This window comes from Xyrauchen texanus, chromosome 19, assembly GCF_025860055.1.
Source record: "Xyrauchen texanus isolate HMW12.3.18 chromosome 19, RBS_HiC_50CHRs, whole genome shotgun sequence".
Classification (NCBI taxonomy): Eukaryota; Metazoa; Chordata; class Actinopteri; order Cypriniformes; family Catostomidae; genus Xyrauchen; species Xyrauchen texanus.
In genome coordinates, this window is record NC_068294.1 from 43,146,384 (window position 1) to 43,160,629 (window position 14,246).

Genomic DNA, 14,246 nt, shown 5'->3' on the forward strand with positions numbered 1-14,246 from the left:
GGATCGAACCATCAACCTTCTGATTACCAGTTATGTGCTTTAGCCCACTACGCCACCACCACTCCCCAATGTTGTTATCTAATGTTAATCTAAGGAACCTTATTGTAAAGTGTTACCTTAGTTTCATTTAGTGTTCATTAATGTTGTAGTTTAATGCCATCACCCTAATTGAGATCCTCATTTATGTTTTTTAACAAGATAAATATTACTTTGACTGCAAAAATAAATCCTATAATCTGAGAAACCATGCACATGTATATATATATATATATATATAAAGCCATAATTAAAACTGAAGTATGAGATTTCTGCGCCACTAGGTCCACCAAACGGAACTGCAAAAATAAACTTTGTTTTCAAAACAGATTTCCGAATAGGCCTCCCATCTGCCATTGGTCAAAGAAAGAGATAGTCCCGCCCCCAACTCACACCATTGGTTGAGTATTTTGTTAGGGCAGGTCTAAGCGGGTCAAACAGAGCATAGCCCAGCAGAAACACAATGTTTACAGTTTTATGATCAGCCTATAAATAGCTTACAAATAAATGTCTTTAGTTGAGATAGGAGAAAGTTTAACACAGAAAAAGATACAGCCAAGTTTTATCTAAAGCGACTTACAGTGCACTTATTACAGGGACAATCCCCCCGGAGCAACCTGGAGTTAAGTGTCTTGCTCAAGGACACAATGGTGGTGGCTGTGGGGATCGAACCAGCAACCTTCTGATTACCAGTTATGTGCTTTAGCCCACTACGCCACCACCACTCTGCACACTTGAGGGGAACATACTTCAGCTTTAAATAGCCTTTGTGTAACAAGTGTTTTAAAAGGTTATCTTGACTGCTGTTTAAAACTTATGTCTACATTTTTAAATGTTAAAGTACCTTCTCCCATCCCATTTTAATATGCACAGACAACTATAAGCAGGTTGATTCCACCAAATCGTATACATATTGCATCTCTGGTGCTTTCAAAACATTGCTCTGGTTGTTTGAGGATCCTGACCAGTGCAACACAGTGACATTGGCTCAACCAATGGAGTTTGGGGTGGAACAATCTGTTTGACAACCAATGGCAGACTCTGGGATTGTTTTGGAAAAGCTGTTTGTAGACAATGATTATTTTTGCAATTCCGTTTGGTGCTGTTAGCTTCCCCAAAACTGCATGTCACATCCTGTTATAATAAAAACACCTCCCTGCCACCTCCCCTTCATATCTCTCTGTCCCCTTGACCTTTTGAGTAATGCAGTCTTAAAGACACACACGTCTGACTGGCAGATAATGGCACAGGCTTAATAAGCTGCGCAACGGAAATGATGATTATTACGGCCAGTGAAAGACTCGGCTCATAAAAAGGTGATGTGGAGAAAATTGAATCATCTAATCATCAGGAAAACAACCATCTGCGACTCCCTCCTATTTTCTCTCTGTTTATTTCTCTGTCTTTCTATTAGATAGGGCAGTAGATTGCAGTACAGGCTTACATTATGCAGAATAGGCAGAGAAGCAGAGGGAGTTTGAGGATGAAATACGAGACGAACTTTGACGCGAAACTCCTGAAGGAGCAGATTTCTGAACAGCACCGCAGAGGCGAGGAATCATGGGTTTGTTTAGATGAAACCACAACACTCAGTGCTTTTGTAGCACAGTATGTGCACGTAACAGCAGATGCACGTTTAATCTCTTGCATCTATCTATCGGTGTATTTGTGAAGTTTCACAACAATAGTTTGCTATTTACTGTTTGCTCATATACATTAAAGGCTTTTAGATGAAATTAATGCAACTTACAGTTATTGTGCATAATAATAATAACAAACAATTTGTGTTTTGATGACAATTATATATATGCATGCATAACTGATTGTCTGCACATAATCAATCCGGTTAGTGTGTGTGTGTGTGTGTGTGTGTTGTGTGTGTGAGAGTGTGTGTGTGTGTGTGTGTGTGTGTGTGAGAGAGAGAGAGTGGTACACCTTGATAAGTCAAGCTCTAGTAATCCTGATCAAATTTGTGCCAGATGGTACACGCAGCTTTCTCAAGAGCGTGCCAAGACAGCCGTGTGTGTGTATGCGTGGACGTGGAAGAGAGTTCTGCTCTGTCAAATGAGAATACTGGCTAATATGAGATTAATGCTGTCATTTTCAAAAGTCGTTAATAAACCATTAAGAGGGGATGGGAAATTGTCGTTAAGGGCTGTAGAGATGAGATGTTGAGATATTATATAATATACAAAATATACATTCACCATCTCAGCATCTCCACATCTACAATATACGGTAGGTTACAGTATGAAAAACACACATTTCCCAAACAACATATTTAGATATAGATATATAGAAAATAAGAGACAGAGATTGTCATGAGTTTACCCTCTTGAGCTGACTAAAGCCCCTGGTATGTTCTGGAAAATTCCACTAGACCTTCAACAGACACACACACACACACACACACACACACACACACACACACACACACACACACACACACACACACACACACGTTCTTCTGTGACTGACTGATGTGAGAGCTAAAACACTTATCTTCTATATGTTTATCACAGTGGTGACTATCTAATATATTATACCATGTATTGGTTATAATGGACAATGTTTTGTGTATATTTTATATTGTGTAAACTATATATTCATTGACTTATGCATTTGACATCCAAGGCATTTTACGGTGCATTCAAGGTATACATTTGATCAAAATATATGTTTTCTGGGAATTAAAACCACGATCTTGGCATTGCTTGTGCCGTGCACTACCAGTTAAGATACAGGAAGTGTTTTGTATCTAATATGTTTGATTTGGGGAAACCGGAGCAGGTGTGTCTCTTGCATCGAGTATTGCATAGTGTTGGATTGTGTGTAAGTGTTTAAGTATTGCATTGCAAGTAAGTGTGTGTGCTGGATTGTGGACATGTGTTTCTAGGCACCACATGGCACTGTTGCTGAAATGCGAGCTTGTGGGCTGTGCAAGTTGGCTCACCTGCAGAGATGATCTTTAAACAGGAAGCTCAGGATAGGTCACACTCATCCACCCCTCCATTTATCTATCTATCCATCCATCCAGTCGCTTTGGATAGAAGTGCCAACTAAATGACTGATCTGATAATATATTATTTACACTTAATGTATTTACACCGCTGCCTTCTTGTCTCACGTTTATTCACAAAGAGACCAAGCAGTCAACAAACAGTATTTAAATCAATACAATACAGCCATAACATTTTAGCTGTCGTTCTACCTTTCTTCCGATTTCGCCATTTCGTTCTTTTATTACGACATGTTATGAGACCGGGTGGGACCTGCTATCTGCCTCTGTAGTAGAACAACACACATGATTCTGACACACCTATTTAATTTTATGCACCAGTCTGTTAACTCTCTTTTTGTCGGGCCACACCTCTCCTCTTTCTCTCTCTCCATTTTGCATCTTTCCTCCACTCGTTTCTCGCTCACCATCCCTCTACTTTTAGCACCCTGTTCGTGCTATGAATGGTTGCCGTGGAAACTGCCTCCTCTGGTGAAATCAGGCTGTGGCAGAGACTATGATGGAAACCAATACAGAACACGCTCTCTCTTTCTCTTTCTCTTTCTCTCTCTCTCTCTCTCTAATGGTCATATACTTATCTCCCCTAGCAACAGAGACAGTCACAGCTCCCTTTTGTCTCCATCTCTCCGTTTCCCCTTTCACTCTCTCCCTCAGTCACTCTTTTCATTCTCATTGTCACTCTCTATCTCTTGTACCTTTAGGCGGCTGTCTACCTGCCCTCTGCCTCTATACAACGTGTTCTCGTTCACACACTCCCATTTGAGAGAAAACAACAAGAAACAGAGAGATAAAGAAGATGAGGCAGATAGAGGAAGAGTGGTAACATGCTCTTGTTTCATTGCATTAATATAATTCTGTTGATCTACACTTTGGTAGTTTTGCCCATCTGCCTCACACAAATACTGAGAGAGAGACAGGGGTGTTGGTTTTGACAGAGCTAAAATTAAGCTCATTAAAATGCAGAGCCACAGTTTAATACAACACAAACCACCACCACACCATAATTCATATTGGTATTACTTTGCAACACCACAGACTGTTTAAATGAATCGCATAAACTGCTGTTTACCTCTAAAGCATTATATGACTTCACCCCATTGATGTAGCTCAGTTCCAATGCCTTGTTGTTTTAAAGAGCTGTGTCGTCTAAAAAAAGAGCGTTGTTCTAAACATGTGACTTTCTTATGTTTTAAACAATTTCCATGATGCTCCTATCCATAAAAAGAAAGTATATTCTGACCAGGAATACCAGGCCCTAAAAAGCAACATTCAAGTATCATAAGAAAAATGTTAAAAACTATACAACTCATGCCCTATACTCCAAGTCTTCCGAATACATATGATAGCTTTGTGTGAGGAAATTTTAGTCATTATTCACTAAAAATCCTTCACTCCAACGCAGCTCTCAAATCTTATTGGCAAATTCTGTGCAACCTGCCCTGTGACTATGTTTTATGCCAGGTTTGATATCAGTGACACCAAAAGGCATTGGTTTTCACACGTCACAGAAATGATCGCATGATGTAACGCTTAAACATAAACTAGTTTTTCAGACAGTAACAACTAACATTTCAGGCTTATCCTAGCACAAAGCTATAGTATGGTAAATGGTCTGCTCTTATATAGCGCCTTTTTAAACCTTTGCGGTTACAAAGCACTTTACACTGTGTCTCATTCACCCATTCACACACACACACACACACACACACACACACACACACACACACACACACACACACACACACACACACACACACACACACACACACACACACACACACACACTCACTCATACACCAATGCGCTAGCACTAGCAATTGGGAGCAACTTGGCGTTCAGTGTCTTGCCAAAGGACACCTGGGAGTCGTGTGGGAGGGGAATCGAACCGCCAACCCAGCGATTAGTGGCCGAACCGTCCTACTACCTGAGCCAGAGCCACCCTTAAACTTCAGAAGACTTGTAATATAGCACATGAGTTAAGTCAAGTAATTTTATTTGTATGGCACTTTTCACAACACACATCATTTCAAAGCAGCTTTACAGTAAATTATACTTTAACCAAAAAAAACCTGTGCTATAGTAACGTCTTCGAGTCATAAAAGTGCGGTAAAGAAAAAGACATAATTGTAAATTGTGCCTAAAATAAATAAGAGAAATAGAAGACTGTGGGGGCCAGTTCACCTCTGACTAACCAGAATGAATATAATGCCAATATTAGTTATTTATGTTTAGTACAAGTCAAGATTTAACCCTTATGCGACCTTCGGGACATTTTTGTCTTTTTCATTTTTGCTTTTTCGATCATTTTGGCTGTGTCAATGCCAACGGCATAGAAATTTGCAATATTTGAAACTAGTGTCATTAAATCATAAAATCATGAATTCTATGATATTATGCTTTCATTCTGGAGCCCTGGGTTATAATTTTTTTATATTTTCCACTAGACGGTGCCATCATGTTTAGCCTATGGAGCAAATACAAGCTTTTCCCCTATTTTCTATTTGCTGTGTTATAGAGCACTGCAGGCCAACTGAATACATGATGCAGCTAAAATTGTGTGGGTGTGTTGGTATGAATGTCAGAGTGAGTTTTGTGTGTGTGTGTGTGTGTGTGTGCCTGAAAAACAACAGTGGCATTATGTAAACAAACTGGCATTTAAAGGGTTAAAATCCTGAAAATGAATGAATATTTTGTAGTTATGATCAGGACTGATGTTGGGTAAGTCAGTGAAAGTATAAAATAATATTAATATATAATATTTTTATGGCAGTTTTTTGACAGAGACATTTTTGTAACTTTTTTAAATTGACGCACAAGGGTAAATGTTAGTAAACTAAGTTAGCGTTAGGGGCAAATGATTAAACAAAAGATATTGTATTAACTAAGATTAATGACTAAATTCTTAACTGCGGAAGTGCAAACAGATGCATTGTCTGTTGTTATATGGCTGATGTAGGCTGCAATTAATTTATTATCTGCATATTCCATATTAAGAGTGCAGTCCATCCTTTGACCAAAGTGATGCAGAGAGAGGTCAGTAATGTGCACTGCAGTTCGACTGTAAGCTTGTGGCAGATTAATTTCTGGTGGAGTCCATTTTAAGTCCAAGTTTCTGGCAGTGTCCAGTGAAATATCGATCTGATGGTTGGTGCTGGAATCAGTATCATATCAGAGTCGTATAGGAGTACATTTACTGGCTTTTTATGTCCTTTAAGCTTAACAACCTATTGTCACTGTATGCAAAAGTCATAACAGTTTGGAACGACAAGAAGGTGAGTAAATGATGACAATGATGACATGGTCTTAGTGTAAAATGGTGAGCAGTACCTAAAATAAGGCAGCTTGTAAATGAGTTTGTAATTGACAGACAAAAGTTGAAAGGAAGAGAGAGAGAGAGAGAGAGAGAGAGAGAGAGAGAGAGAGAGAGAGAGAGAACATATAAAGAGGCTTATTTCTTTCATTTTCACAGTCTTTGCTTTTGGGGGTCATCAACATAGACTTGATTAGAACAAATTACTATTTCATCACCCCCATAATTGCACCCGTTTTGTCCTTTCTCTCACTTTCACATTATTGAATCTAAATGACTTCAATTACTCTGAACACCTCCAGAAATCACATCATCATTCCATCCGAGGGGGTGTGGCCTCAACACAGACATCCGTGTGCTCAACGTGTGCTAATGAGGAAATTAAATATTCATGAATTATGCCAGGTCCCTCCTTATGACCTTTGTGACCTGGGACGTGAGCAGAGAGAAAAGGGTTGAGAGGTTTTTGATTCTAAACATCCAATCAGAGAGCATATCTGTATAGCTATATTTATTTTGTCCATTAACTATTCAACATTGAGATTTTAGGTTAAAACGTATACATATCTATAAGGCAAGTGTACAGATTATAGTGTCGTTTCTCAAGTTAACATGAGATCGTAAAAAACTACATTGTAAAGGGATTAATGGAAAGGAGGAAGCGAGAACCGGCTTGACAAAATAAATAATAGTTGAATATAAAACTGAACCAAAAGATGAACAGACACACAGGTGTCAGACAGCTGTCCGTATCTCTCTCTCTCTCGCACTGCCGATAAAGGCCGACTGGAGAGTCGGCCTTTATCCCTCTCGAGTCTAATTAGCCTGATTAGGGGCCGGGTGTGCGGAATCATGACCTGGCCCGCCCTTCGCCCTGCCACATTCATCCCCTCGTTCTCTCAGGCCAGGGAGCACCCGTCATGACGTACACCCCCCTCCCCCTTCCCTGGGGAGGGGCGTGCCTTCCGCCCCATCAGGCCAGCAAGCGGTCAGCCAGGAGCCCCTCCCTGCTTGTGGTCGGCGGTCTCAGACCCCAGCGCGTTTCAGCGGCTGGTAGGGGTCTCCTCCGCCCCTGGCAGCGACCCTGACCGCTCCAGGCGGTCGGTTAGGAGCCCCTCCTCCCCTCGTGGCCAGTGACCGTACCTCTGCTCTCAGGCAGCCGGGCTCCTTCGCCCCCCTGTGAATGGACGCGGCTGCTCCATTGGGGTGGATGGTAGTGGGGAGTACTCTGTGGTGCATCACTCCTCCTTCCCGGGTTTTCGGAACCAGTGTAAAGGGGTTACAGGAAAGGAGGCGGCGAGAACCGACTTGACAATATAAATAATATTTTAATTATAAAATTAAACCAAAAAGACAAACACACACACAGGTGTCAGACAGCTGTCTGTAAATCTCTCTCTCTCGCACTGCCATCTTCAGTCGGCCTTTATCCCTCTCGATGGCTAATTAGCCTGATTAGGGACCAGGTGTGTGGAATCACGACCCAGCCCTGCCACATACATGTATAATAATTATAGAAAAAACGATATCGTTTTAAATGAATTACAGCATGACTCTGCTTAAATTGTAAGTCAACCACTTAATGCCAAAATTCATCACATTCGCATAACTGGTTCTTTATTTGTTCGACAGAAAGTTCTACAGTAATCCACATTAATATTATATAGCTCTACATGCTAGCCTCAAGCTGACTCTATTATAATGCAATTTGTTATTTAAAAAAAATTACTTTATCTTAATTACTTTTGGCCAGATGCATGTGGTAATGCCATGGTGGTCTTTGAGTGTGTGGACATGTGGACAATAACCTAGACTTTGTCCTCTACAGGGCGATTCATCAATTATTTGGAGTCCAAAAGCGAGAGAGAGTGTAAATGGAGAAAATGGAGATAGAATCTAATACTGTGGATTAATCAACATGAATAACTGTCTCCACTGTGAGGGAGAATGTGTGCGTGTTGAAATAGTCTGAGCTGACCATTATAAACATTCATCTGCTAATCGAGTCATCTCTCCGTGCTTTAGTCATGCTCTCGGCCGCCGAGCTTCTCTCTCTCTTGCTTTCACAGATAACCTTTGCATCCCCTCTGACTGTGTCATTTCCTCTTTCAGCTGATAAAACTGGATGTGTGCTTAATCTGGTCAGAGCTGTGGAAATTGGTGTCACTTTCTTCTTCATCACATCGCTATGATAGGCCACCTGAGCAAGCTTATCCAACATAAAAAATCAACACTAAACGCAGTGTGATCTGACTGTTTGGAAACATGTATAGAAATGTAATATTTGAACATTCAATAATATTTATAAGGCCAGTTTTAAAGAAATAGTTCACTCATTTTGTTATCATTTACTTACACTCGTGCCATTAGAACCCATTTTATTTTCCATCTTCAATGACACACACAATATAACATAGCGTATCATCTAATGAAAGTGGATGGTGATTTATACTTAAAGCACCATTAAAAGAGACCTATTATGCCACTTTTTACAAGATGTAATATAAGTCTCAGGATTCCCCAGAATGTGTCTGTGAAGTTTCAGCTCAATACACCCCATGGATCATTCATTATACCATGTTATAAATACCTCTTTTTGGGTGGAATCAAAAACACGCTAATTTTGTGTCGCTTTAAATGCAAATGAGCTGCTGCTCCCCGCCCCTTTTCTGGAGAAGGGCTGTGCCTTTACAGCTCGTGTTTCGTGCTGAAAATCCTGCATTCAGGGCTGGACTGGGAAGAGAAAGCGGCCCGGGATTTTACATAGCAACTTGGCCCAAAGTTGAGCGGGGGGGGATGTGTGTGTGATCGTTGTCCTTTTCTGCATATCGCAGCGCCCTTTTGTGGTTTGTTCTGCATAATGCAGCAGCTCATTTTAGCTTATTGCGGCTGATCCACTGGCCCTCTCGGTTCTCCCGATGGCCAGTCCGCTCCTGAACAGCCCCAAAATGCATCCGCACACTGGGAAAATGCCCGGTATGCCAGAATACCAGTCCAGTCCTGCCTGCTTTATATTGTCACTCATTCACAAACAGTCTGGTGTGTACAAACATACACACATTTTTTTATGTTTTTGGGAAGTAAAAAATGTATCACAAAAATGTCCTTTAGAGGTGAACTATTTCTTTAACACTGGCATTTTTGAGTGGTGATGTCATCGTATTTGCATTATTTTTTTATGTGGCATGATAGACCGACCGACTGTGGTATCATTAAAGTAATGCAGTAGGTCCTTTGTACTACATAGAGTTGCTCTCTGAATTGCTCAGCTGGGTTTCCTAAAGAAGCTTCATATAGGTCATATTCATACGTTCCTGAATGACTGCAGCAGAGCAGCTCAGCAAAAGAGGCCAACACATGAGAGACTGCAGGGAAAGCGAGCGAGCGAGCGAAATAATGCTAGAGAGAATGCGAGACAGAAACAAAGAGCCTTGAGAATCAGGATGGGAGTAATAAAGTGATGTGGTGATGGTCCTGGGGGGCAATACCAGTGAGAGAGAGAAAGTGTAACAGTCCTGCTAGACCTCCAAGAGGAAGGTTTTATTGCGCTGTCATGGCTCAGAAGATTCAACTGTGATCTTAGTTGTGTCATTCAAGTATCAACTTTGTCTCAGTTGTGTCTCAAAAAAAGCCTAATGAGAAATACAAATGGAATGAGGAATGAGACAATAGTTCAGTTGGCGCTAGCAACATCAAGGTCATGGGTTTGATTCCCAGGAAATCCACATTCTGATCAAATGTACTGTATACTGTGAAAGTATTGCAAATTATTTTAGATAAAATTGTCGGCCGAATGCATACATGAAAATTCATTTTGTGATCAGTGATTTTGGATTAAGAATTTGGCAACTTGGCAAATCTAAGCACAGTTTAAGATATTGTTAAGATAACCGACACTGGGTTCAGCGAAAGTCTCCATTTGTTCTGCATTTAATCTAATTGCCGCCAAGAAGTCGTACGAGTTTATCTGAACGACATCGTGTGAAACCATACGAAATAGCCAACTCATAAATTATACACGACTTTTCATGAGATCGACTTGGCAGAACCGCTCTTCAAGAATTGAGATCCCACATCTTACCGGCTGCGCTGGACACGGTGGGCCAGTTCTGGACAAGAACTCCCTGAGCTCCCTGCATCACAGATGACTCCTCCATATGGACCGAGCTACACATACAAACACATAGAAGAGAAAATAGTTAAAATGGGATATTAGGGCTGTCAGTCAATTACAATGAATTATTATTGCATATATCAATATTGTTGAGAAAAGCCTCCAATATAAAGATCATTTGATTTATAATTCAATTATACATAGTTTGATTTATAAGTATCAGTTCACAATTCTTGAGTCATACATGCATTTTAGTGTGCTCAAAAATCTCCCCACCTCACTCAATGAGCAAATCGCAGTAAACATTTCAGATTTCTGCAGATTGTCTTGGGCATTTCACCATAAAACACAAAATATAGTGTCCAAAAGTCTGAGACCACATTGCTGATTTCAGATTTCTAAAACTTTAACAGAAGACATATTTAAAATTCTGCAGCATTTCTAGGTCACAAATCAAATGTTAGCAATAAGTGATATTGATCATGTCGGTTCTTTGTAACTCAGATTTTTATGCTTTCATTGAAGCAAACAAGGTGCTCTTTGGAGCATCCTCAAACCATCAGATTTGCAAAATAGAAGCAATTTTTAAAGTGGTCTTATAATGTTGGCACCCCACTGTATGACTCAGAGCATATACTGTATTTGCTTGTAAAATATGTCTTAAATTATAAGAGGAAAAGGTGTGGATTTAAATCAGATTTGTTTTGGTAGTTGTGTATGTGACTGTGAACTGGGGTGAATGACTGAGCCTGGGTTTATGTAGGTCTGTCGCGACAATTGGAATCCAGAAGCCTGGATTAGAGATAACAGATTAGACCGTACTCTACCCTGCACACTCACACACCTAAAAGATTAAAGCTTACGTTCTTGAACTCGAAATTCACTCACACACACACACACACACACACACACACACACACACACACACACACACACACACACACACACACACACACACACACACACACACCCTTATGAGGACTCTCCATAGACATAATTATTTTTACACTGGAGGAACTATTGCTTCTATCCCCTAAAACTAACACAACCCCCAAACCTAACCCTCACAAAAAAAAATTCTACATTTTTACATTTTCAAAAAAACATTGTTTAATATGCGTGTTTTTTCTCCCCTTTTCACCCCAATCTGGAACGCCCAATTCCCAATGCACTGTAAGTCCTCGTGGTTGTGTAGTGACTCGCCTCAATCCGGGTAGAGGAGGACGAATCTCAGTTGCCTCCGTGTCCGAGACTGTCAATCTGTGCATCTTATCACGTGGCTTGTTGAGTGCGTTACCATGGAGACATAGCGTGTGTGGAGGCTTCATGCTATTCTCCGCGGCGTCCACGCACAACTCGCCACGCGTCCCACCGAGAACCACATTATAGTGACCACGAGGAGGTTACCCCATGTGAAGCTATCCTCCCTAGCAACCGGGACAATTTGGTTGCTTAGGAGACCTGGCTGGAGTCACTCAGGATTCACGCCCTGGATTCGAACTCGCAACTCCAGGGGCGGCAGTCAGCGTCAATACTCGCTGAGATACCCAGACCCCCGTTTAGTATGTTTAAGAGATTAGAATAATGGGGATACTAGAAATGTCCTCGTAAACCACCCAAACCCGCACACACGGAAAAGGTGAATGTTTAGAGTTTATCGACTTCACACAGACATTTATAAAGTGGCATTAAATAGAAATGGACACATTTACTTTCTAAATGCATGTTCCTGGTCTGACTGTGCAAAATATACACAAATTTCTGCATCAACAGTAAAAAAGGTCTAAAATATTCTAAATACTTCACAGCTACAGAGGCAGAAAATCAAACCAGGCTGTTCATGTTCTCTCTGAAGCTGTGCAGTTCAGCTGGAAGTCTGTTAAAGCCCCTGCTAAGGTAACGGGAGCGTTGCAGTTCTGAATATCAGGAAATGGGATGCATCTATGTTCGGAGATATCAAGTAGGAATATCCCACATCCAACTTGAATGGAATGCAGCACAACCGTGCACCCCGACGAAACAATTTATTGTAAGCAACATTTAAATCGCAAATATTTTTAGATAGATTTTTCCAGGTATTATAGACCTCCTTGGTAGATTCATATAAAAATTATGATTTTTTTACTTTCATTTCACAAAACTAGGCTTGTTTGAGCATTAAGTGTCATTTCAAGTTCTGGCTTTGTGCATGGACATGTTTTTAAAAAGTCAAATGGTATTATTAGTTAGCTGCAACATAATATATGATGCCGAAAGGCATATAGGGTGACTTATTCATTGTGAAACTGTGTTTTCTTAATGGCATGAATCACACTAAAGGCCTAGACTTTAAATGCACGGCCCACCAATGGTTTATACATAGAACAATCCATTGATATTATTTAATACTGTAAACTTGCAGAATTAAAAACAAATCACCTGATATATTTAATTAGGGTGACTTTAAAATGACCTACGGAATATAAACTAATAAAACTTCAAACAGACTACTTTTAGTTAGTTACTCCTCCATAGACACAACAGTCTAGTTCGGGAAGGAAAAATCCCATTCATTTATCCCATAGACAAATTGAGTTTCAACGCCAACTTACAAACCTTTAAAGACTGACCTACCGCGAGCGATGAGGTTGTTCATCGATGGTATATGCTTCTGTTGAAGCAATCCATCTGGGTTATTTCAACTACATCGTTTAATAGTGTTTGATAGCGGAATTCATGGTACACAACTACATTACCCATGGTACATCAGAGAAAGATCCACCAATCAGAGAACAGTGGCCAACGAAACCCATGAAACGTGCCACAAAGCGTCCGAGCACTCCCATGATGCACTGTGAATGATGTAATCGAGTCTTTCTCCCTTCATCCTTAAACTTATACTTATATATTTGTACATATCTGAATATTTTGCAAGAACTGTAAAATGTATAGTTTCTATAGGCCTACTTATAATCAGCAACCTAAAAATCAATAGTTGTATATATTCACTTCATTGCTTATTCAATTACATAATTCGCAATACATCATGGGTTTGTAGTTTGTGCCCTCATGAAAGCTGGTAAGTACAAGGTCTTGTATCTTTGTGTTTATGTCCAATTTTCAACTACTTTTTTGCCTCGAAACAGATTTTGTGTTGCTGTGATTCACCGCAGCGCTCTCTGGTTTGGTTCATGGCTTGCTACTCTGTTATGAAGGATTTTATAAAAAGTGTATTGAAGAAACTAATGGGGAAAATACTTCCAGAACCCAGATGGCTGAAAAATTGGGCGGTCACTGTTATGTCCTGTACTGAGCATGAGTAACTGTAATAGTGATGCTTGACTCAACAATCATCACTAATCATTTTGTTAAAGCTATTAATGAAGCATACCATTAAGTGTTTTCATATTTTTATAAAGAATATTCATCTTTGAGATCAGGATGCAGACAGAATGACTGCAGAGCAGAAGGGAGGAGGTGGATAACCACCATTTTAGTTGCCACCGTTTATCGCTCTCTCTCTCTCTGATGAATGTTTGCCATCTAAGGTCAGGTGGATACTGCTGTTTGTGTGTGAGTGTGTGTGTGTGTGTGTGTGTGTGGAAGCCATTTTAAAGAGCTGTGAAGCAGAAGTCAGTAGGACTAATACGTTATTAATGAGAAACACTGGACCAAATACATGATCCTCATCTAATGTTCAAACATCCACTCTACCCCTTCGCACCCCCATTCTCCGTGTCTGAATCTCCTTCCCTCGGTCCTCTCTGCCTGCATACCAGTCGTAGCAT

At 40.4% G+C, this 14,246-nt stretch overlaps 1 protein-coding gene across 2 annotated transcripts in view; it reads right to left on the reverse strand.

Annotated features, from left to right (window-relative positions):
- The window catches only part of LOC127659582 (protocadherin alpha-C2-like), a 69,473-nt gene that overhangs the window by 8,825 nt on the left and 46,402 nt on the right, over window positions 1-14,246 (reverse strand). For both annotated transcript variants that reach the window (XM_052149468.1, XM_052149467.1), the window contains exon 3: window positions 10,447-10,532. In XM_052149468.1, coding sequence (XP_052005428.1) covers window positions 10,447-10,532 — 86 coding nt within the window. The remainder of the gene's footprint in view (window positions 1-10,446; window positions 10,533-14,246) is intronic.